This window comes from Gobius niger, assembly GCF_951799975.1.
Source record: "Gobius niger genome assembly, chromosome: 11".
Taxonomy (NCBI): domain Eukaryota; kingdom Metazoa; phylum Chordata; class Actinopteri; order Gobiiformes; family Gobiidae; genus Gobius; species Gobius niger.
In genome coordinates, this window is record NC_136862.1 from 26,177,140 (window position 1) to 26,200,314 (window position 23,175).

At 41.2% G+C, this 23,175-nt stretch overlaps 1 protein-coding gene across 1 annotated transcript; it reads left to right on the forward strand.

The window, feature by feature from the left end:
• Positions 1 to 188: 188 nt before the first annotated feature.
• On the forward strand, positions 189 to 22,574 carry LOC306970696 (organic cation/carnitine transporter 2-like; the record flags this gene model as incomplete). The annotated part of the gene is made up of 11 exons (XM_079566724.1): positions 189 to 386; positions 7,635 to 7,814; positions 8,411 to 8,514; positions 8,577 to 8,731; positions 8,802 to 8,973; positions 9,334 to 9,460; positions 10,890 to 10,987; positions 14,632 to 14,846; positions 16,129 to 16,311; positions 16,372 to 16,507; positions 22,322 to 22,574. Exons 1-11 carry the CDS (start codon positions 318 to 320, stop codon positions 22,572 to 22,574), a joined length of 1,692 nt encoding a protein of 563 aa, XP_079422850.1. The 5' UTR covers positions 189 to 317.
• Positions 22,575 to 23,175: the final 601 nt, after the last annotated feature.

A 23,175-nucleotide genomic window follows, 5' to 3' on the forward strand; every position in this document is an offset into this window, starting at 1 on the left:
AGCATAGACGGGCTCCATGCCACGCGGGTTTGCCAGTGGAAAAGAGGCCGGCTATAACTTGTGTCGGAAAGGTTCTATCTTATCAAGGCGTTGTTGTTATATTCTAAAATATTCCAAATAGGTCCTAAATGTAGGTTGATGTTCACGTACTCTCCTCTGGATGTTTGCCAAGCCTGTCCAGTGAAATCTTGAGCCTGATTGCCGGATAGAAGCTGTATTTTCGGGGGGCAGTCGGCCGTCACTCATCGCTAAATACTGACCCTAATCAAGACCAGCTCAGACCGGGGCATTTTAACCTACTTCTACTCCCAGACCACATGTTCAGCGCGGGCCTGCAGCAGCCAGAGGGAAGCCCTGTACAAACACAGGGGAGGGGCCGCGTGGGGGTAAGTGTTATTCCATATGAAAACGCGCGTGTTTCAGCTGATGTGGCTCTCAATGGTCTTATAAGGGCCATAGTAACAGAGACAAGGGAATCCCTGCTTTTGTGATTAACATTGCGAGGGAGTAATAATTGTGTAGCCCTGAATTGCAATGTCTGTATGAAGAAGTTACATTTATTTGGGTGACCGTGTTGCTTCACCTCGATAGCCCAGTTCCAAACACAGCAATACGTTTTATTTGTTATAACATTGGTAATCTTTGCTTGAGAGTCAATAGCCTGCGCTTACTGAAGGTGGTAGCGCCCTCATAAGGTAAACTTTGGTCAATACATCAATCATCAAGCCGCTGAAACAGACCAGGGGAAAGATCACTCCTTTGGTTGTAACTGTGAAACTATGACGCCATCTTGTGTTCATTTTATAAAGTTTAAGGGGATATTTTCCAGTCCACAAATATTTTTCAATATTTATACCCGAGCCACATTTATTAATCTTCAAGCCCAAAGGTAAAATAAGATATTATATTATATTAACCTACAAACAAAATTAACCCACAAATTGAGACCTGTATCTATTCAGATTTGACCACAGACATAAACTATTTGGTCATTTCTATGTTCTAAATATACATTTTCTTATTTTTGTATAAACATGTTGAATGAAAATTAGTTGGAGGAGAAACAATTTACCCGTGAGGGTGGGCAACTAAGAATCTGAAAATGACATAATTTTTTTTTCTTTTTTTTTATCGACAATTTCCACCAAAATCAGATACATTTTTTATATTGAGGTCGTTTTATTTTAGTCGTTTTTATTTGAAATAAGATTATTTTGTGTAGCAAAAGGCACAAATGCAAATTATGTTGCAACCAAGCCCAGTCTACCCCTAATTGGATAAGCACCAGGATGGAAAACATTATTCCAGAATTTTGTGTGGGCAAAAGAGAAAAGATCAAATCAGTTACTACAAGAATACAGAGCTGATTTTAGGCTGTGCAGATAAACGGTGTAGTAAAATGAGCATTTCCCTCATTCCCTGCTTAATGAACGGGCCACGCACTCTACTGGAAGAGTCAAGACTACGGAAGTGCTGAGACAAAGCAAAAAGAGGCAAAAGTGGGCGGGGTGGAGTAAGTTAAACAAGAAGATTTTTTACAGCACTGTCATGACAAAGCTCAGTTGGAAGTGCGTTGTCCATACCCCCTCCAAAAATCCCCAATGATAACAACTAATCCAAGAATTTGCAGGACTTGTTCTGCTTGGATTTGGCAGTGGCTCTGTGGTCAGACTCAGATCATTCATCCACAGACACAGTATAAATGTTCTAACCCAGCTCCGATTTATTGACTATTGTCAGCACAGACTTGATCCATCTTGACTATATACAGGTAAAAGCTTCAGTGAATATGCAAGTCAATTATAAACCAACCTCCCAGTTTGGCACAGCTGCCTCTTAGACACATCAGATATCATAAAGATTATGGATCAAAGGCCACATAGGATATCTTACGGTATATGAGGCTTGGGTAATGCCTGAGAAGGCCGTTTGAGGTAACATGAAGGATTTTGACTAAGCTGAGGCCTCTTTGGGCCAGTGGGGCCTTTTCCAGAAGATTATCTTCTTTTTGCTGTGTCTGAGCTTGGTGCCAAATGGATTAATTTTGTCTATTGTCTTTGTGAATGATACACAGCCGCACCAGTGTTTTATTCCTCAAGTCAACCTGACCCAGGAGTGGCTTCAGGCTGTATATATATTTGTCAAAGCAAGGCAAATATATAGGGGCAGCTGAGAGTGAGCGGCATGATGGCGCAGTGGTAAGCGCTCTAGCCCAACAGCAAGAAAGTCCCGTTGATCCTAGGCCAGGTCGGCTCAGGGCTTTGCTCCCGGCTGCTTATATCCTAGGTAAGAACACAACGGTTTAAGCATGTTGACATTGTATTTAGAAAATTTCATTTCATTTCTCTTTTGAAGGAGCCGAGACTTTGCTTGGGAACATCCGGGTCTTGTTCTTAACACTTGGTGTGGGAATGTCCTTCACAACGGGATATGTGATACTGCCACTCTTTGCCTACTTCGTACGTGACTGGAAATCACTTCAAATGGCTTTGTCACTGCCCGGCCTGCTTTACCTCCCATTGTGGTGGCAAGTGTCAGTTTGACAAGACTCCATCCTCCCCTTCAATAGCCAAAAAGGTGCATCAAATGCATTAAAACATATAAATACAGGCTTCAGGACGGAAGACATTATAAAGACACTTCACCCATCTTGACTGCACCGCCACTCGAAAGTATTAATACATCTTGAACTTTTGCACATTTTATCATGTTTACAACCATAAACATAAAGATTTTATTTTGATTTTTTTTACTGAAACTTCTCACACAAGTAACAGACATCTGTGAAGTGAAAGCAAAATGATTCTGCTATTTTTCAAAAAATAGAAAAGTGAAAAGTCAGGCGTGCACAAGTATTCATACAGCATTAATTAATACTTTGTGGAACCCCCTTTTGTTACAATAACAGCAGCAAGTCTTTTGGGGTATGACTCTACAAGATTTGCACATCAAGAGACTGACATTTTAGCCCATTCCTCTTTACAAAACAACTCAAGCTCTGTCAAATTAGAAGGAGAGCGTTTGTGAACAGCAGTTTTCACATTATTCCACAGATTTTTAAACCATTCCATTGTAGATTTATCTTTGTGCTTCGGGTCATTGTCCTGCTGAAGGTGAATCTCCGCCCCAGCCTCAGTTCTCTTGCTGACTCCAGGAGGTTTTCCTCTGAAATGTCCCTGTATTTGGCTCCATCCATCTTCCCAACCTTTCTTACAATCTTCCCAGTCCCCGCTGAGGAAAAGCAGCCCCACAGCATGATGCTCCCCCCCGTATATTTGACACTGGGGATGGTGCACTCAGGACCATGAGCAGTGTTAGGTTTGCTCCATACATAACGTTTTGCATTTGGGCCAAAAAGTTCAATTTTTGTCTCATCACCAAAGCTCCTTCTTCCACATGGAGCTGTGTCCTCCATAAGACTTCTAGCAAACTTCAAATGGGATTTCTTATGGCCTCCTTTCAATAATGGCTTTCTTGTTCCACTTGTCCATGAAGGCCAGATTTATAGTTGTCCCATGTACAGATTCCCCCAGCTCAGCGGCAGGACTTCACAGCTCCTCCAGAGTTGTCTTGGGGCACTTGGTTGCATTTCTTACCAGTGCCCTCCTTGTTCGGTCTGTTAGTTTAGGTGGACGGCTGTGTCTTGGTATGTTTGCAGTGGTGCTAAACTCTTTCCATTTCCGAATGATGGATTGAACAGTGCTCCGTGAGATGTTTAAATCTTGGGAAATCTGCTTTAAACTTCTCCACAACTCTGTCCATTTTGCTTTCACTTCACAGTTGTCTGTTACTTGTGTGTGAACTTTCAGTAAAAAATTCAAAATAAAAATCTTTATGTTTATGGTTGTAAACATGACAAAATGCGTAAAAGTTCAAGGTGTATAAGTACTTCCGAGAGGCACTGTAAATGCTTCTGTGTAATATGCATTATTGCTGTCGACTCGTAAAAACTTCGACTTGCGTAACTGGATGGGCAGGTCAGGTCCTGTCTTCTCATACACACAGCAGATATTGAGAATGATTACGGATCAAAGGACACATAGGATATCTTACTGTACATGAGGCTTGGGTAATGCCTGAAGAGCAGGTTTTGAGGTAACATGAAGGATTTTGACCAAGCGGTGGCCTTTTTGGGCGAGTGGGGCCTTTTCCATAAGATTGTCTTCTTTTTGCTGTGTCTGAGTTTGGTGCCAAATGGATTTACTTTGTCTATCGTCTTTGTGACTGATACACCGCCGCACCAGTGTTTTATTCCTCAAGTCAACCTGACCCAGGAGTGGCTTCAGGCTGTTATCCCCGTCCATGTAAGTACTGCACCATGTAGAATCTACATTCTATCTACTGTATGTTTGCTTAGATAAGGGCAGCGGAAAGTAAGCAGCATTTATTTATGATTTATTTTACCAGGTAATTCAATTGAGAACCAATTCTCATTTACAATGACGACCTGGTCAAGGTGAAAGCAGTCCAAAGCATAAAACACATTAAAGAAACAAACAGTAACATGAGGTTACAGTAAAAACATTAAATACATGTGCACTGATCCAGGAATATTGTAGAAATTGAGTTTTTGAAAGATGCATTTGACACAAATGAAGTGAGTTTTAGAGTGTGCTGTATCTGATTCCAGTCATTCGAAGCAGAGAATTGAACCAAGGGTGTGTCTGGAGTTATGGATGTTTAACAGAGGTGAGGTGTGGGGGCAATTTGCAAATTAAAGATGAACAATGAACAACAACCAATGAATTTGCGTGCACATATGGAGGGAATGCCATTTCACCAGGGAATATAGGTCACAGTGATGAGCGCAGTATAGGGCACTGTGACAAACCGGTTTGCGGAGTGATTTATGACATCAAGTTTATGAGGCAATGTTTGTGAAGCCGCTCTGTAAACTATGTCACCGTAGTCTAGGATCAGCAGAAGCAATGTTTTGACCTAAAGTTGTTTGGCTGTATGAGTGAATCACACCTTATTACGATAAAGGAAACCAATGTTGCCTCTAACTTTGGTGAGCAGAACTTTTACATGCATTTCGAATGACAGTGAAGAATCAAGCCAACTAATAGATCAGAGAATGCATGCTGAAGTAAATTAAAGCTGTGCTGAGTTTGCGACAAAACAGGGCCAAGGTTGGAGCTGCTAGATGAATAGAGGATGAATAGAGGATAGTGTCATCCGTGTATGTACATGAGAGATAAAGGGGGAACTATATTGTAAGGCGTAATAGTAGTTCGAAATCCGTGCAGTAATATCTTCACTTTACTGTGCGGATGCGTTTTTGGAGGATGTTTAGTGGTAAGTGATGCTGACACACGTGCTCTGTTTAGGTGCACGCACAAACGCCTGACACTATATTCAGACATATAAAGCTTGCACTGTCACACTCACTTCAGGAAGTAGGCCGCACGCCAGACAGCGCATGTTCTATCCACAAGGAAGTATTGAAAATTCCTTGTGGATAGAACACGCGCAGCCGCAGAACACAAATCACTGTTCCTTTTGATGGGGATATTCCGATACGCGTTTACATGACGAAACATTCGGATTAGAAAAGGAGAAAAGTCACCCTCTGGAGCCAGGACTTGCCTCAAATTTAGGCCATGTACATACAAAGTCAAGCTGAGGACTAAACGCAGAGATATTGGTAACGCTATAGAATACAGCCCGCAAGTTTCAGGTGTAAGTACGGGTAACAAGAAAGTTATTACACATGTAGGTACAAGTACTCATACAACGTGTAACAAGGGGGAACAATGTGTAACAACCTGTAACAATGTGTCAAAGTGTAGTAAAGGTATAAAAAGAGCAATTAATGGTGCTGAGATATCACATAGGCAAAAGGGAATGTGGTGTTGTGAATTGTGTATTAATTTCAAAGGGCCTATATCATGCAAAATCGACTTTTCGGAGCTTTTAGCCATGTTGTTATGCTATTTCCTTATCAAAAACACTCCCAGAGTGGTTTTTGGCTTCATTCACACAGTTCTCAGCAATCCTCCTGAATCCTGCTCTCTGAGCAGCTGCTGCAACCCTCTGCTGGAAAACGACAGAGTTGTGACACTCCGACGTTTTTTACGTCATAGTGTCAAACAGGAAGGATGTAATGCCTTACGGCCTGATTTTAATTTATACAACAGCTTAAAAAAAAAATAAAGAAGCGCTTCCAGGCTTCCAGGTCAAGGCTCAAAACAAACGCAAAACAAACGCACCCATGTTTGCACTGAAGGATGTGAAGATGGAGCTCTTCTAAACTATTCTGGACACACCTGTTCTTTATTCTTACCTAATGATAATGTCGCAGAGAAAAGCGCGTTTGCCTACGAGGACAGACTTTCACTCAACCTTCCTAAAGAAGAGGCCACTCGCCCCGAAGTTGGAATTTCTTTCCGGGATTCAGCGACTATCAGCCAAAATAGTGTTTTTCTGTGACTGTCTCTTGATGGATGTTTGGTGAATCTTCTCAAAGTGGATTAACTTTTATAACCAACGCGAGTCCCCAATGTGATGGAGAGGCCAGGACAGGGGTGTCAAAGGGGCAAATCGAAGCGTCTTGTCTTCCAGGTTTGCGAAATACCCCCAGAAAATACTTATAATTCTCACAAAAAATAGTGCTACATAGCGGTAGAGGTACAATATATCATATAAATGCCTATACTTTACTTTGGGATGGATAAAATAGCATGATATAGATCCTTTAGTGTTGCAAGACAACAGTATTACTGTTGTGAAGTGAAGATATGACTCCAGACATTTTTATTGATTGTTGTTTATTTTTTGTAGTGAGACACCATTGCCTGTAACAAGCAGAAACAAGGAAAAGTACCACGTTATCAATGTGCATGTATACTGTTGCTAATGTGTAGGTACAGGAGAGCATGGGCTGTAAAATGAATTGAGACACTATTGCATGTAACAAGCAGAAGCAAATCAAATCAAATCAAAAGAACTTTATTCATCCCAATGGGCAATTCTGTTCACTGCTCTCTGGTCATAAAAAACAGTAAATACAACCATATTTGATACAGACGACATGAACTGTAAGTGCATCAGGACACAAGGGGACCAGTAACAATGAGGGGAAATAAAGAACCAGATAAACACTGCCTTCCTAGCGATTGTCATTTAAATTTCTGACAGCAGTCGGAATGAAGGACTTTGAAACAAGAGTGAAAAATAAGCAAAACAGGTGAAAATGAATAGCTTTACTACACTTTGACACGTTGTACTTCCTTGTTACACATTGTTCCCCCTTGTAACACATTGGAAGAGTACCTGTACTTACATGTGTAGTTACTTTCTTGTTACCCGCACTTACATCTGGAACTCGCGGGCTGTATTCTAAAGCGCTACCAAGATGGGTTATCAATCCAGTGTATCATCCATATGAACCCGCCATTTTGGGGGGTCTGTAAATGAATATTTGCCAAACTAGGTCCCAGAGTGGAAAGATCTCAAAACGCTGTATACGTGGCCATGACATGACAGCATCAGTTGTTGTGTATGTTATCCATAATCTACTGACCTCTTTAATAAGTGTTACTCCGCTCCACTGTAGTCCGCAGGCCACAGGTGACAAGTAGAAAAAAATCTGTAAACAATGAACGCATGAGACTGAAGTGAGTTTGCTGCAGGTGGTGAACAGTGTGGAGGAGCGCAGCCGCTGCAGCAGGTACAGGCTGGATGTGGTCATGAATCTGTCGGCTCAGGGCTTTGCTCCCGGAGATGTGAACCTCACCGAGCTGCAACAGGAGCCCTGTGTGGACGGATGGAGCTACAGCAAAGACATCTACCAGTCCACTGTAGTCACGGAGGTGGGAGTCAGACGTGGATGTGTCTCATATAAAACATTAGACTAAGACAAACGTACAGCCATAATGTTTTAAAGTTATTTATTGTATGTATGTATGTATGTATGTATGTATGCATGTATGTATGTTTGTACATACGTTAGACAGGACAGCCCTTTGCGCACCTGCATGTAGCGGCTGATGAAGCGAGAGGGCGCACTATAAAAAGGAGGGATCGCCACGCAGCCTGACCTCTCACTTCTGACGTCACTCGCTTTTTTAATTGTATTTTCATGTACACATATGGTCACCACATGTTTTTAATGTCTCCAACACAAACATGAACTAATATTATAATAAATATATAATATATTGACTTCTAAATTAATCAAATAACAAATATGTTTTACTTAACCTGTCCTACCTAGTCCAACAAACCTGTGTGACCTTAGAGTAAGGTAGGGTAAAGTCAATACTGGGTTCTCTTACCCGTAATTCAGAGTGCGTTGTGATTATTGCACGAAATTAAGTTAATGTAGTGGGCTAACAAACTAGCTTCTGCTACATATGTATGTATATTTTCTTTGGACAGTAATATTTTGTCCATAATCATGTTTCAGTTTGACCTTGTGTGCAAAGACCAGTGGAAACAGCCGTTCACGAGCACTGTTTACCTAATTGGTATTTTTGTTGGGTCGTTCTTTCTGGGACAGATCTCTGACAGGTGAGAACATTTTTATACGAAATGTATGGAATTTCTTTGTTTAACTTTTATCATTATTCCAGATTTGGTAGAAAGCCTGTATTCTTCACAACAATAGCTGTTCAGGCCTTGTTTACATTTTTCCAAATCTTTTCAACTTCGTGGGAGATGTTCGTAATCTTAATGTTTTTCACTGGTTTGGGAAATGTTGCAAATTATGTGGCTGCTTATATTCTCGGTAAGAACACAATGGTTCAAGCATGTTGACATTGTATGTAGAAAATGTGCTTTCATTCTTTCTTTTGAAGGAGCCGAGACTTTGCTTGGGAAAATCCGGGTTTTGTTCTTGACACTTGGTGTGGGAATGTCCTTCTCAACGGGATATGTGATGCTGCCACTCATTGCCTACTTCTTACGGGACTGGAAATCCCTTCAAATGGCTGTGTCACTGCCCGGCCTGCTTTATCTCCCATTGTGGTGGTAAGTGTCAGTTTGACAAGACTTTATCCTCCTCCTCTATAGACAAAAAGGGGCGTATCCACCCCCGATTGGCCACCCCAATCAGTATAGGCCAGTCAGGTTCTCAAATGTTTAACATCAAGAATCGCACATATTATCACACTCATCAGCCGTCCATGTGTGTGCATTTCACATTGACAATACACAGTAATCAACCGTACCTGCTGTGCGATCCGCATTAGGCGTGAACACACCTCTCGAATTCAAGAAAGTTTATCGTCTGCAAACTGCAATTTTAAAACCACCAGTAAATACATGTGGCAATAATGGCAAAGACACAAAATACATGCCTATCATACAAAAGAAAATGTGTTGTCGAAGGTTTATCCCGGAGTCTCCCCGCTGGCTGCTGTCTCAGGGCAGAGTGGAGGAAGCTGAGGCCATGATGAGAAAAGCCTCTGACATGAACAAAGTCAAGGCTCCAGCGGTTGTATTTGAAAACTATAACGTAAGAAAAATCGTTGACTACTACATGTACTGTATAATGGGTTGCGTTCACGTGCTAGAATGTGATAATGCCATAATCTCAGATGGAAGGCAGGAGCCAGCACATGGTACAAAGACAGTTTTTGCAAGAAATCTCCAAAAATAAAATTTACAAATGTTGTACCTCATCAGTATTTGGTTGTATTTGGATTCACAAACCCGGCGTATTATTCTCATAGCAGAAAGTCCTTTCAACTGGCTCATATTTTTGAACAATGTCAACACTTTTCACCTTTCAAAGAAAATAATTGGAACATAGTTTATATTGGTGCTGGAAACGGGCCCAAAAAAAAACAAGCCCGACCCCGACCCGAGCCCGAACAATTAACTTGAATTGTTTGCCCGAGCCGAAACAAACCCGACGTAAATAATTATTTATTTAATGCCCGGTCAGAGCACAGTAGCCTACATACAGCACACACGTGCACGTGGCAGCGTTGTGCACATACCTGAGCAGGCCGGGAGACGTGCGTGGATTGTGTGGCAGGCCCGGCTCTTCTCCTCCGCCTCCTCGTTGTTCATAAACCTTGCGCTGCATTTGAAAAAGCTACTTTTTACACACAAACAGGAACCAAACTACTGATTTGTCCTCTTTAAGTTAAACGCTGTCCTGAGATAAAAAAAAAAAAAAGTGAATAGCGATGTTCTCTGTGTGGCTCCAGTATCAAAGGTGCCTGGCCATGCTGCTTAAACGTGACAACAATCATCACGTGCGCCCGCCCCCCGCCCCACCTCCCTCCCAGTGCCGCAGGAATAAGTATAATCATATTGTGTATCCAATAGTCTATGGCCCAACCCGACCCAAACCCGACTGTCAGTGTGACATCTCGACCCGACCCGAACCCGTCGGGTCCCGTCGGGTTCGGGCAAAGATTTCCAGCTCTAGTTTATATGCATTGACAAAGACAATGAACTTTAAGAGTTTTTTGTTTCATGTAGATTCTCCCAGTAAAAACAAAGATACTAGCCCAAAAGTAAGACAAAAACATGTGCAGTGTGACAGTGACCACCATGAATTTTCAGTTGTCTCCTGCTTCAATTTTAAACTATAGGCTCTTTAGAATGTCATGATTTCATGTGAACGCAACATAAAGACATTGCCCACTTTCCTCTTCCAACACTGTATCAATATTATCTCTGTTTTTTATCTTACAACACTGTTGACAAGCACAGTGTTGTGCTTGTCAACAGTGTTGTAAGATAACACTGTTATCTTACAGTGTTGTAAGATAACAGTGTTATCTTACAACACTGTTGACAAGCACTGCAGGTCAACCCCGCCCGTCTGTCTGTCTGTCTGATAAGTCTATTACACTGTATCTCAAATATAATCCAAATAACAATGGACAAGGCTAAACAAAATAATTTGTTTTCACCATTTTGTTTTGCAGGCTGAAGATTACACCAAACAGGAAAAACACCACACAGTGTTGGATTTGTTTAAAACCAGCAACATTCGAAATGCATCAGTCACACTGTGTCTTCTTTGGTGATTACCTTTTAAAGTGTTTATTCTGTTAACGTGAAGGTAAAACGATATCGTACGCCATCTGAATCAAAACAAAGCATATTGTTCAGTAATCCTACATAAAGTACTATATTTAGTCTCCCTCATTGTCATGATCTGTTTTCTGTCCCCTGTTTTGGTGTGTTTCCTTGTCTCTGGGCTGTGTTTTATTTTGACTATTTTTGATTTATGTTTTTTGTCTATGTGATTTGGCTTTACTTCCCCTGTGAGGTGTTGACATTGTATGTAGAAAAGAGTGAGGTGTTTCACTATGGGAATTGCCTCTGGCGTGACCATCCACAGAAGCTCCAATGTGCATCACGCCTGTCTACGCACAGCAAGCCTTCTTCTTCTGTAATTATACATTATAAGGCGTTTTTTGACAAAGGCGCTTTTAGCTGTTCCAAAAGAGTGCTTGCCCCATGGTTTCGGATTTCCTGACCGCTGCTGTTCGCTCTGCTGTCCAGACATTTTTTGTTGCTTGGGGCCCACTCTGTAGCCCGTGGCACCAGCCGCTGCAGTGACACCGGGTTGCTGAGTTTGGTCGAGGACGAGATGGCTGCTCGCGGGACAGGCACAAGTTCAAGGCTTCGCCCTCTTGCTTACCGAGGGTGCTTGTCTCCTTCATTTTGTCCAGTGCTGGCCGAAACAGACTCATGGTGGGGTCATAGGTTGCGTCCATAATGTGGCCGCAGTCCTGGACTTCACCTCGATCTGAGCGCAAAATGAGGTCATTTACCACACAGATTTCATCCCAGAGGACCGGTTGGGTGTCCCCAAGTCCAACTGCTGGCCCATTTCCTCAAGTATTTCTCCCTGTCAAGTGGAGGGCAGAGACACTGTATTCAGTAGGATGTGACCCTCTCCATCTTGTTGGGCAGGGAGATGTTACTTGAGGCTGAGACGGCACAGCGATTTTGGATGTAGGTGATATGCCAATGAAAGCTCCACTGCTGGGGCCCCAGCTCCTTCATCCCATGCACTTCCAGCTTTGAGTAGCCCTGGACTGGGAGCTTGCTCTTGTGTGGGCTGGACCAGAACCGGCTCATCTCCTTCATGCATGCAGGTAGAGCAGGAAGGAGCTTCTTCGGACTTCCTTGGGCTGGTGGGAGCGGCTTTCCATCATACTGTAGAGGTCTCCTTCTGCGTCAACAGCCGCGGGCCAGGGTAAGTTGAGCCTGGTGGTGGCACGGTTGCACACTTCGTACAAATTGCTTTCCACGGGGGATGTTGTTTCTGATGTACTCAGGGGTTTGGACTGGACCAGTGGGAATGTGGAGTCCTTCTCCACATCCTCCATATCCACAGCCTCAAGGAGGTCGGAGGCAGCATCGCACTCTGCGTCCTCAATGCCTGGATCCACATCGAGGAGGTCCTCTAACAGTGGCGGCATATCGTCTGATACATCCAGCGCGCTGCCCCAGGTAGCTTGCGCTTGATGGGTATCGGCTGTGGGCTTAGTGCCGGCCTGTGTCAGGCACGGGCTACTCTGAGTCTCCTCTCCAGTATTTTCTCTGGCATTAATGTGCAGTGGTGGCAAGAATCAGGGTCTGCCAGCGCTGTCTGAGCGCCCATACAAGCAATGCACATCAGGTGGGGGTCCTTCCCTGAAATCGCAGCCCCGCACGACGGGGGAGTGGGAGCCAAGGACATAGTGCCTATAACCGGGGAAAACATACCACAAATAAGTGCAGTGCTAGTCATGCCGCGAAGCAAACACGACCGGAGAAGCCGGCACACGGGTTTAAAACCGTAGCCTGATCCGAGAAGCCAGCTCACTGTAAAGCGTTAGCAGAACTCTGCATTACTGAATCAGTCAACAAGTTAACGTCAACTGACCAAAAGAGCGGGCAACAAGTTAATGTCACCCACAAAAATCTGCTCTGACGGTAGCCGAATGGAAGAGCTAAGTCAGTCGACAAATAAATAAGGGCGCGTAGTAAACAAATACAAGCAACCTAGAAAAAAACCCTCTACGCAGTCGCACAAAATAACCACGTAATGGCAGTATTAAGTCTGTGAGAACTTATTCAGCGTATCTGAGCCGAAGCCGGCAACTGTGCTCATCAATGATATCCTTTACGGCTCATCTGTGAACTATTAAACAGAAGCTAGCTTGCTGGTCAGAAAAACTGAAGGAGCTAGGAGATGTGGCTTTCACGCGGGAAGAATGCAAGAATGTTTACAGAAGGAGAAAGCTGGCTGTACCTAGGAGAAGGGGCGTAGCCCAAGGTACAGTCAACCTGTCTGTCACAGGAGCTTCCGTGCCATTGGAGCTTCCATGGATGGTCGTGCCCGAGGTGATTCCCATAGTGAAACACCGAACGAAGTTAGAAAAAGAATCCATATATGAGCCCATGGTTACTTATTTTTCTAACCCAAATATTTGGTCATGTAAACTAGGGCTGAACGATTTTGCCAAAATCAATATTGCTACTTTTTTCAATCAATATTGCCCTTTCGATTTATCCTGAATTTATTTTTTAGTACACAGCCTAAACAATTTCTTGCCATTTGCTCTTGTGTTTTAGTCAGTGGTTATGAGATAAGTTCTTAATCCACAAGATTCCCAAACGTAAGCCTCCAAAGCTGAGCCACAAACTACTCTTTACTCTTTACAAGCTTCACTTCACTTTTCGCCTTTGCGATTTCGAAATTGTGTTGTTTACTATTGGGATAAAATTGCAAATGCGAATTATCGTTCAACCCTACTGTATTCGCGTAACGGCATATCAACGGGAACATTGATTTGAGTTTTGCGCATGTTCTATCCTCAAGGAATCTGCAATACACATAAGGGCTGCGTGCTGTCTTGTTGTTATTGTAAAGCAGCTTGGAAACATTACAAAGCATTGCAATTTTTTATTATATATACTGCCTATTGGTGAACATTTAGGTTATTTTATTTCAAAACTAAATTAGCGATGTATATTGCACTTGAGAGACCGTTGCAGTAAATACAAGAAGAATAAGAAGCATGTTTGCATGTTTATACTTTTTTCTGTTTAACTTTTATTCTTACTGTAAATACATATCTGCACAATAGATTAAATATAGATAGGAAAAAAACATAGCATCGAGTGACTTGTCTCGAGACGGTACAGAAAGTACACCTGCCAATAAACTAAAGAAAAAGGCGGCGAAACAAATGCAGCCCAGCACCACACTTTTGGAGCAAGGAATAAACCTATTACTTTATTAGCGTGTTGAAAGACATGAATATTGACGATAGAAAGCATTCAGATGGCATAGTTGCATCCTGATCTCTGTGTGCCGCGATTTGGATCGGGATATCCCAATTGACTACAAAGACCATATAAACAGGAGTAACTGAGTCTGCTCATGCATGTAAATGGGTTATTCCAAATGGTTCAGAAACCGGAATATTGGCCTTAACCCAAATATTGGCAGCATGTAAATATAGTCACTCTCAGCCTCAGTTCCTTTGTGTTTTGTGTCACCATTTTGTCATCTCTGGATTTCCTCAGTTGTTAAACACCACCAATTTTTGTTTAAGTCCTGCGTTTTGGGTTTTATTTTCCGTCACCCATTGGAGAACTCATTCTGTTCTCATGCTTTGGGTTAATTTTCCTGCATTAAATGATTCAAACTTACTCTGTTTTTAGGCTGACTGTCTCTGCCGGTTATTACGGAGTGTCCTTGAACACATCCAAACTCACCCCTGACCCTTATCTGGGATGCTTCCTCTCTGCGGTGGTGGAGATTCCAGCCAACTTTTGTGTTTTTTTCTCCTTGAAGTACATGTCCCGAAGGATCTGTACCGTCAGTGCTATGGTCCTAGCGGGAGTGTCTCTGCTGTTACTGCCTGCCGTCCCTCCATGTAAGTACTTCTGACTTTCATTTCTCTGCTGTGACAAGGGTAATGCTCATCTTTTTCTGCATCAAATGTATTCTTCATTATCAGCCATTTATAGCTCATCAATGACAGATGTTTCTGCATGCTATGGTGTTCTCACGCATAAGAATATTGTTTTACAAACTGGTCTCTTACAAAAGAAACCACTTTCAGACAAATAGACAAATAGACAAGAAGAACGTTTTTGCCAGAAAACCTGTTTTGTGACACCACTGTCGCATTCACACAATCTTCTGAACTTTGAAAATGTCAAATTTTCTTGCACGGTTTACAAATTACTCAATGGACTTGCACCACCGCCATTAAGGGAAGTTTGAAGTACCCTACAGACGGACCACCTTTGGCCAGACTGTTCTTTCAGTTAGGGACTGTAACATCTGGAACGGCATCCCTCTATTTATAAGAGAAGGCTGCACGTTTAACAAATTCAAGACTCAATTAAAAAACTGGTTCAAATCAACAATGTGCTCATAAGACCCACAGATCTCCTGGTGCATAATTGAGCCAAGTGTCAGGAACTTTTAAAATGTTCTATATGTTTTATAATTGTTGTTGGAATTATACACCTTTCCCAGGGACAACAGTTGAAAACTAGCTTTGCAGATATTGCTGACACATTTACACATTTGGTGCAGCAGGACTGATGTTACAGAAGAATCTCATGAGGTTCATTTCTTCAGCAGTAACTATAACTATAATAACTATTTTCTCCAAAGTAAAAGTAGATCTACAGTCCTGTCCACATCTGTCATGGTCCACCGTGACTCACCATGACTCAGAGGAACTGGGAGACACATGACTCTACAACAGATACAAATGACATGGGTTTGTTTTTTTGGAATAAGTGCAATGAATAATTAAGTAATATTTTAATTATATACAGGATATTTACAATTTTTTTTATTTTTTTTTATTTTTTAAATTTTCCATATATTCTATATCTTTACTACATATTTGAGTTTCAGAATATGATATGAGTCTTATATCCAGCAGAAGTCTGATTTTCTGTCTAAAGCAGAATCTCCATGACTTCCTTCTTCACTTCTCAGTCTGTAACTGAAGAGCACATTAAACTGCAAACAAAGAGCCCATTGTATTTAGTGTCATAAAAAATAAGTTGTGTGAAAGCAAAAAGGCAAATGCAACCACTTAACTTGATTGTATTGCTTTCAGTCAAGGAAACAATTATTACAGTGCTGTAAACAAGTTGAACTTTTCTTTTTCTTCTTTTTTTTTTTTTTTTTAGCACTGCAATGGTTGTCGGTCACATTGGAGATGATTGGTAAATTTAGCTTTGCAGCCAGTGCGAACATTCAGTTTGCCTACACGGCTGAGATCTTCCCAACTGTGCTCAGAAATACAGCCACCGGGTTGTGCTCTGCTACTGCCCGATTGGGAAGCTGCTTAGCTCCATTCATTTTACAACTGAGTGAGTATAATGTTATTGTTAAAGGTGTAGGGAAGTCATAATGACAATTTTCTTTTCCAGGTTTGTACTTTACATTCCTACCTCCTGTTGTGCTGGGGACGATGTCTGTTGGGTCGGCAATCGGGGCCTTGTTTCTTCCAGAGACTTTCAGACGACCATTACCCGAAACCATTGAAGACATGCAGCAATGTAAAAGGTCGGATGATTCATTTTGTGTTTAGTGTTTATTAATTACAATATTCTAGTGGGCAGTTATGTTACTTGAGTTGATTTCCTTGAAGATATGTCATTGATCTAAATGAGGTTAAACAATGGTGAATTATCATGTACTTTAAAAATAAAAAGAAGAGGCATTCAATCTTAACGTATGCAGAAGACCTAGCAAGCCAGCCAGTTGGCCATTACCCTGTTCAATGTATGTTTACCTATGGCCGTTAGCACTTAGCCATCAAACATTGCAAATTATGGAAGATCCAGACATTTCCAACTGTTGTTAACTCATCCATTTAGGTGTCATCAAAGCCTAGCTAGAAATCATTAATGAATGTACAGACCTTTTGAGATTTTCCATTAGCGAAAAACTGCTAAATCATAGTCAGTCAAGTTTCTTATAGTATGTTAACGATGAGAAACCACAGAAATGATATCAATGACATGAAACGGACATGTCATATCTTCATCTTGATTTGTGTGGGGATGGAAAGCTCAATTCAAAGAAGTCCGGTTTGCTGTTTGCTAACAGAAGTAGCATTTCGTTTGCCACATAGCATAATTGCCTAAGTCATTTTGTATTGTTAAAATGGCAATAAGAGAAAAACAATGTGTTTCCTTTAAAACATCTTTTTACATGTTTTCCAAAATCAAAACAAAAACAAAAAACAAAAATGAGTTTGGCACAATGCTATGTGGCTAACAATTTGTAGCAACAGGCTCAGATAGCTAAAGACATGTCTACGGCCTGCTCACTGTCTGCATTGTAAGGCACATCCTCTATATCCTAAACCTCATTGAAGCTTGAATCCTGACCTTTTCTTTCTTTTTCTTTTCATAAATAGGCTACAATTCCCGTGCATGGCCCAGCAGGAAACGACACCAACGAGTCTATATGAGTCACCAACTTTGACTATGGAGTCAAAGTTTTGATTTTACTTTTTTTCTGTCTACAGTTATATTTTACAATGTAACCTGAATATAAATAGCAATATAATGTGTCCTTTGCTACATGAAATACTCTCAACTATACGGTTAAAGGGATATTTCAGGATTTTTGACATAGGGCCTCATTTCCTAGTTATCCAGAATGTTGCTGATTTCTGGAGACATTTTTTTTGTAATTCATGCAGTTCTTATATTTGAAGAGTTAGGTGGCGCTAGGCTTGTGCTAGGCTAGCACATTTCTATCAGCTACACTGCATTAAAAGCAGTCTTACGCACTCCACAGAGCACCTGAGGCAAATCACATACAGACTAACCATATAAATGTCTGTGTGGATAGAATAATTTTTGGAATATAGCTCACCTTGCATCACATGAATGATCGCATTTTGAGGGACTATTTTCTAGCAGATCACTCCGCCGCTGCGTAGCTTATACAACCACGAAGCTGATGCTGCCCAAAAAGAAGTTCCTTTAAATGCAAAATTATTCTATCGACACAGACATTTACACTGCGTTCCAAATTATTATGCAAATGACATTTTTCTAAGATGTTCTAAATTGTCAACTCAAATGAGAGTCAGCATAATTTCTAAGTCTTTAACTGGTAAAGGATCATTTAAATGTGGTGGAAAAAATTTCCTAGTTATAACAGTATTTTTTTCAAAAATAAATATAGTAAAAACCTCAAAATCCACTGTTCCAAGTTATTATGCAACTCATCGTTTCAATACATTTTAAAGCTCGTAATTAACTGAAAATGGTCATTTGTTGTATTTGTAGCATTAGGAGGTCATACTTACTGAAATCAAAAGCTATTTCAATCAAAAAAATATTAACAGGTCAAGTTATATTTTAACATAGGAGCCCTTGTGTGATAGCAGCTTCAAAATTCTTAAATCCATTAAAATTGTGAGTTTTTGGACAGTTTCTGCTTGGATTTCTTTGCAGGATATTAGAATAGCCTCCCAGAGCTGCCGTTTGGATGAAAACTGCCTCCCACCCTCATAGAAGTTTTTTTTTGTTGAGGCTCCAAAGGTTCTCAATAGGGTTGAAGTCAGGGGAGGAGGGGGTCCACATCATGAGTCTCTCTCCTTTTATGCCCATAGCAGCCAGTGATGCAGAGGTATTCTTTACAGCAGGACATGGTGCGTTGTCATGCATGAAGAGGATTTTGTTAGGGAAAGCACGGCTCTTCTTTTTGTAGCATAGAAGACAGTTGTCAGTCAGAAACTCCACATATTTTTCAAAGGTCATTTTCACACCTTCAGGGAGCCTAAAATGGCCTAAAGGGGCCGACCAGCTCTCTCACCATGACTCTGGCCCAAAACATGACTCCTCTACCTCTTTACTGACGTCACAGCCTTGTTGGGACATTGTGGCCATTCACCAACCATTCACTACTCCATTGAGTTGACCATCCAGGGCTATACGGCCTCATCAGTGAACAAGACTGTTTGAAAATGAGTCCTCATGTATTTCTGAGCCACTGCAGCCGTTTCTGCTCGTCAGCATTCAATTAACCATTTAGGGGAGGCCCGGATAGAAGGTTTATGCACAACTGCAGCCTCTGGAGGGTCCTACACCTTGATGTTTGGGGGACTCCAGAGGCACCAGCAGCTTCAAATACCTGTCTGCTGCTTTGTAGCATCTGTTCTCATAATCTGATGTGTTTGTCTGGCAGAAACCGTCCATATTATGCCTTTATCGGCACAAAACGGAGTGTGCTCTGAATCATCCACAAATCTCTTATCTGTATGATGATTACGCCTAATATTTCATGAAATATCGAAGGTTTTCATACCTAGACCAAGGCATTCAACTATTTCACACTTTTCATCAGCAGAAAGACCCTTTTTCTTTCCCATATTGCTTGAAAATGATGATCTGCATAATAAAGTGGAACACCCTTTTTCAGTAGTTTTTCCCTTAACTGGGCTTAACCTGACAACTAATAATCCCAGATCTCTGAGATTAATGTCAGTGATTCATAGAGCCCCAAGACACGATACCATCCATGAGTTTTATTATTATTGCTTTTTTTTTAACCTTTTTGACACAAAAATCCAATTTGCATAATAATTTGGAACGCAGTGTATATGGTTAGTCTGGCGTTATAAGTGATTTGCCTCAGGTGCACTGTGGAGCGGGTCAGACTGTTTTTAATGCAGGCTAGCTGACATTGTAGAAATGTGCTAGCCTTGCATTAGCCTAGCGCCACGTAACTCTTCAAACATAAGAACTGCCCAAATTACAAAAAAAATATCTCCAGAAATTAGGAAATGAGGCCCTATGTCAAAAATCCTGAAATATCCCTTTAATTTGAAGAAACTGTTGATGATGAGAATGAAAAATTAAAGCAAGCTTTTGGTACAGGAAGTCGCCATTATAATAGTGTAACGCAATATATATTGTATAAAAATAGAATAAAAATAATAATTGTACAAGACAAATGTCCTCTGCCAATTTTTTCCCATGCTGATAATGAACGGCAGTACAGTGTTTGTACTATGCATGCAATGTATCAGCCAAAGGAATCCAAGAGGTCCTGCCTGCAGGCCTCCACTGTGAGGTCCCTACCGCCACAGGCTCCACCCTCAAGCCGCCTCCACTGTCAGGACGGGAAATGCACGGGACTCCCTGATTGGTCAGATTCATACTGAAACGCCTGAAAGACACCTTTTGCAAACTCCAGTATCCTCAAGGCTAGGATTAGGGTCAGGTAGACGGTTAGTTTGGAGAAGATTGTATTTTACTCATATTTGCATTGCTTTATACGGAATTTGTACATATTTTTTCTTAAAAATACATCTCTATTAACCTCTTAACCCCCACCTGATTAGTTTGAACTACTGTTGTTTTGTTGTGGTGATGTCATGGTTGGAGCTCTCTGTCAGCTGCTCCCTGTCAGCAACTGGCCAATCAGGGAGCGGCTGGCCTTTCCTATTCACGGAAAAAATAAAAATGACCTGATTGAGTAAAATCAGTGTGATTTTAGGATCCAGCGCATCAGAATTGCCCATAATCAGCTCACGAAGACACCAAATTAGTTGTAAACCAGTGTTATGTTACTCTACTGTTTGGATTTTTTTTTATTGCAGCCCTAAAAAGACAGGTGATGCCAAAGATCAACTGACTTTATCTTTGCACAATGTGGTGAATAAAAAATAAAAAATAAACAAACAAGAAGACTAAGAAAAGATTTGTGATTTTTACAGCAAAGAACTTGCTTTTCATGACAAAGCTCAGTTGGAAGTGCGTTGTCCATACCCCCCAAAAAATCACCAATAATACCAACTAATCCAAGAATCTGTAGGACTTGTTCTGCATGACAGTGGCTCTGTGGTCAGACTTTATCAGATGCAGTATAAATGTTCGAACCCAGCTCCGATTTATTGACTGTCGTTGTGTCCTCGGCAGACACTTCACCCATCTTGACTATATAAATGCCTCTGTTTAATATGCAAGTCGATTATAAACCAACCTCCCAGTTTGGCACAGCTGCCCTCAGATATCATAAAGATTATGGCTCAAAGGCCACATAGGATATCTTACTTTATATGAGGCTTGGGTGATGCCTGAGACGGACGTTTGAGGCAACATGAAGGATTTTGACGAAGCTGTGGCCTTTTTGGGCCAGTGCGGCCTTTTCCAGAAGATGATCTTCTTTTTTCTGTGTCTGAGTTTGGTGCCAAATGGATTTTCTTTGTCTATTGTCTTTGTGACTGATACACCGCCGCACCAGTGTTTAATTCCTCAAGTCAACCTGACCCAGGAGTGGCTTCAGGCTGTTATCCCCGTCCATGTAAGTGCTGCTCCAGAATCTACATTCTATATCTACTGTATGGCCGTTTCTCAATCTGTATACTTGTGCGGACTTGTGAGCTTCTGGACTCGTGAAATGTCATCACGCGTGGCCCAGGTCCTGCTCCATTTCAAAGTCCGCTGTAAATCCCCAGAGGAGAAATTGTTCCGCCCGTTATACTGAGGATGCATCAGAGGAGCTATATTTATATATACTCCGCCAGCTATATTTCCCACAATCCCTTTCACTTTGTGTCACCGTGAGCCCCCTTTCTCCTCCTCCTCTGGACAAATGCATTTTATTTTTACATTGTTTTAGTAAGGGGGGCACTGCAGACAAATCTTTATATGGGAAATTAAAAAACAGTTTCATATTTTATAATTGTTTGTATGTTTTTTCAGAACAATTTGTAACCCCACAAACAAGTGAAACATTTATATTTGACCTATTTTTTATTATTTCAGTTTGCACATAAGATATATTTGTATTACTTTATATTGTCATATTTAAGTATAAATGTATAAATCTTGTGAAATTGACAAAAAAAACTATTTGTTTACTGCAAAAGTTTGTAATTGACATCTATAAAATCATTTTTTCCACTTCGCCTGCAGTGTCTCACCCTCTTAATTTCATATGAGGTGATTTAGTGTTATAAAAGCTGATATGACAGCCCCATACTTATGAGCTACTTCCTGTGATGTCATCGAGTTCAGTCGTTCCAAACGCTGAGTCTGCACCCGCCAGTCTGTTCCCTGGAGTTCACAAGTACGGAGACTGCACACTTAGAATTGAGAAACTGTCCCGTCGATCCGAGGCCATGTTTGCATGAACAATAAGTTACCCTCTGGAACCAGGACTCCCTTCAAATCTAGATTCCTTATTTTCCTTGTTTAAATAAAGGGCAACTTTTGTGATTGGATTGAAATTGTAGTCCGATATTTTACAATTATTAAAAAAAACAACAACTGAGAGTCAACAACCTCTTGACGTTCTGTGCGCCCCCCTAACTGTTTTGAGTAGGAACTGACACGTATATGGAATAAAAAGTGTCATGCATGAGACTGAAGTGAGTTTGCTGCAGGTGGAGAACGGTGTGGAGGAGCGCAGCCGCTGCAGCAGGTACAGGCTGGATGTGGTCATGAATCTGTCGGCTCAAGGCTCTGCTCCCGGAGACGTGAACCTCACTGAGCTGCAGCAGGAGCCCTGTGTGGACGGATGGCGCTACAGCAAAGACATCTACCAGTCCACTGTAGTCACTGAGGTGGGAGTCGGCCTTGGATATGCCTCACATAAAACATAAATGTACAGCCATTATGTGTTAAAGTTATTTGTATGTGTGTACTGTACAGTGGGAACCAGATGTTTACATACACTTTATAAAAAGACATATTTGCATTTTTTTTTCTCACTGATATGAAACCAAAATTAACTTCAAAGAGACTAGATGCAAGTGGGTCATTTCATGCTCACTACTGCCAGGTCTTACGCGTAAATGCAGCTTCTATATTAACACATTGAGTGCTGCCACGGTTTTTCATGATATTTGTAGCAGCACAGCATATTCTGTGTTATATCTATGGACACACATTAAACAAGATGTTACTCAGCGGTCCTTGGACCGATTTTGACCATTTAAAAACTGAGAGAAACGTTAAAATCTCAACTGTTTCGATATGTATGTGTGAAGCCGCTCTGCTTTGTCAAATGTATTATAATAATAATACATATAAAATGTCCAGATCCTGACTCTTCACACGTTTTTGATCGTCATTTATTTAACTTCTGTTCATCACAGAGCTACCAAAATCACACATAGGGTGTATTAGAGTGTCTAGTTTTGTAATATTTTTTTAATTTTGTCATTCAATGCATGAGAGCGAAAAACAAGTTTTTCTTCAATG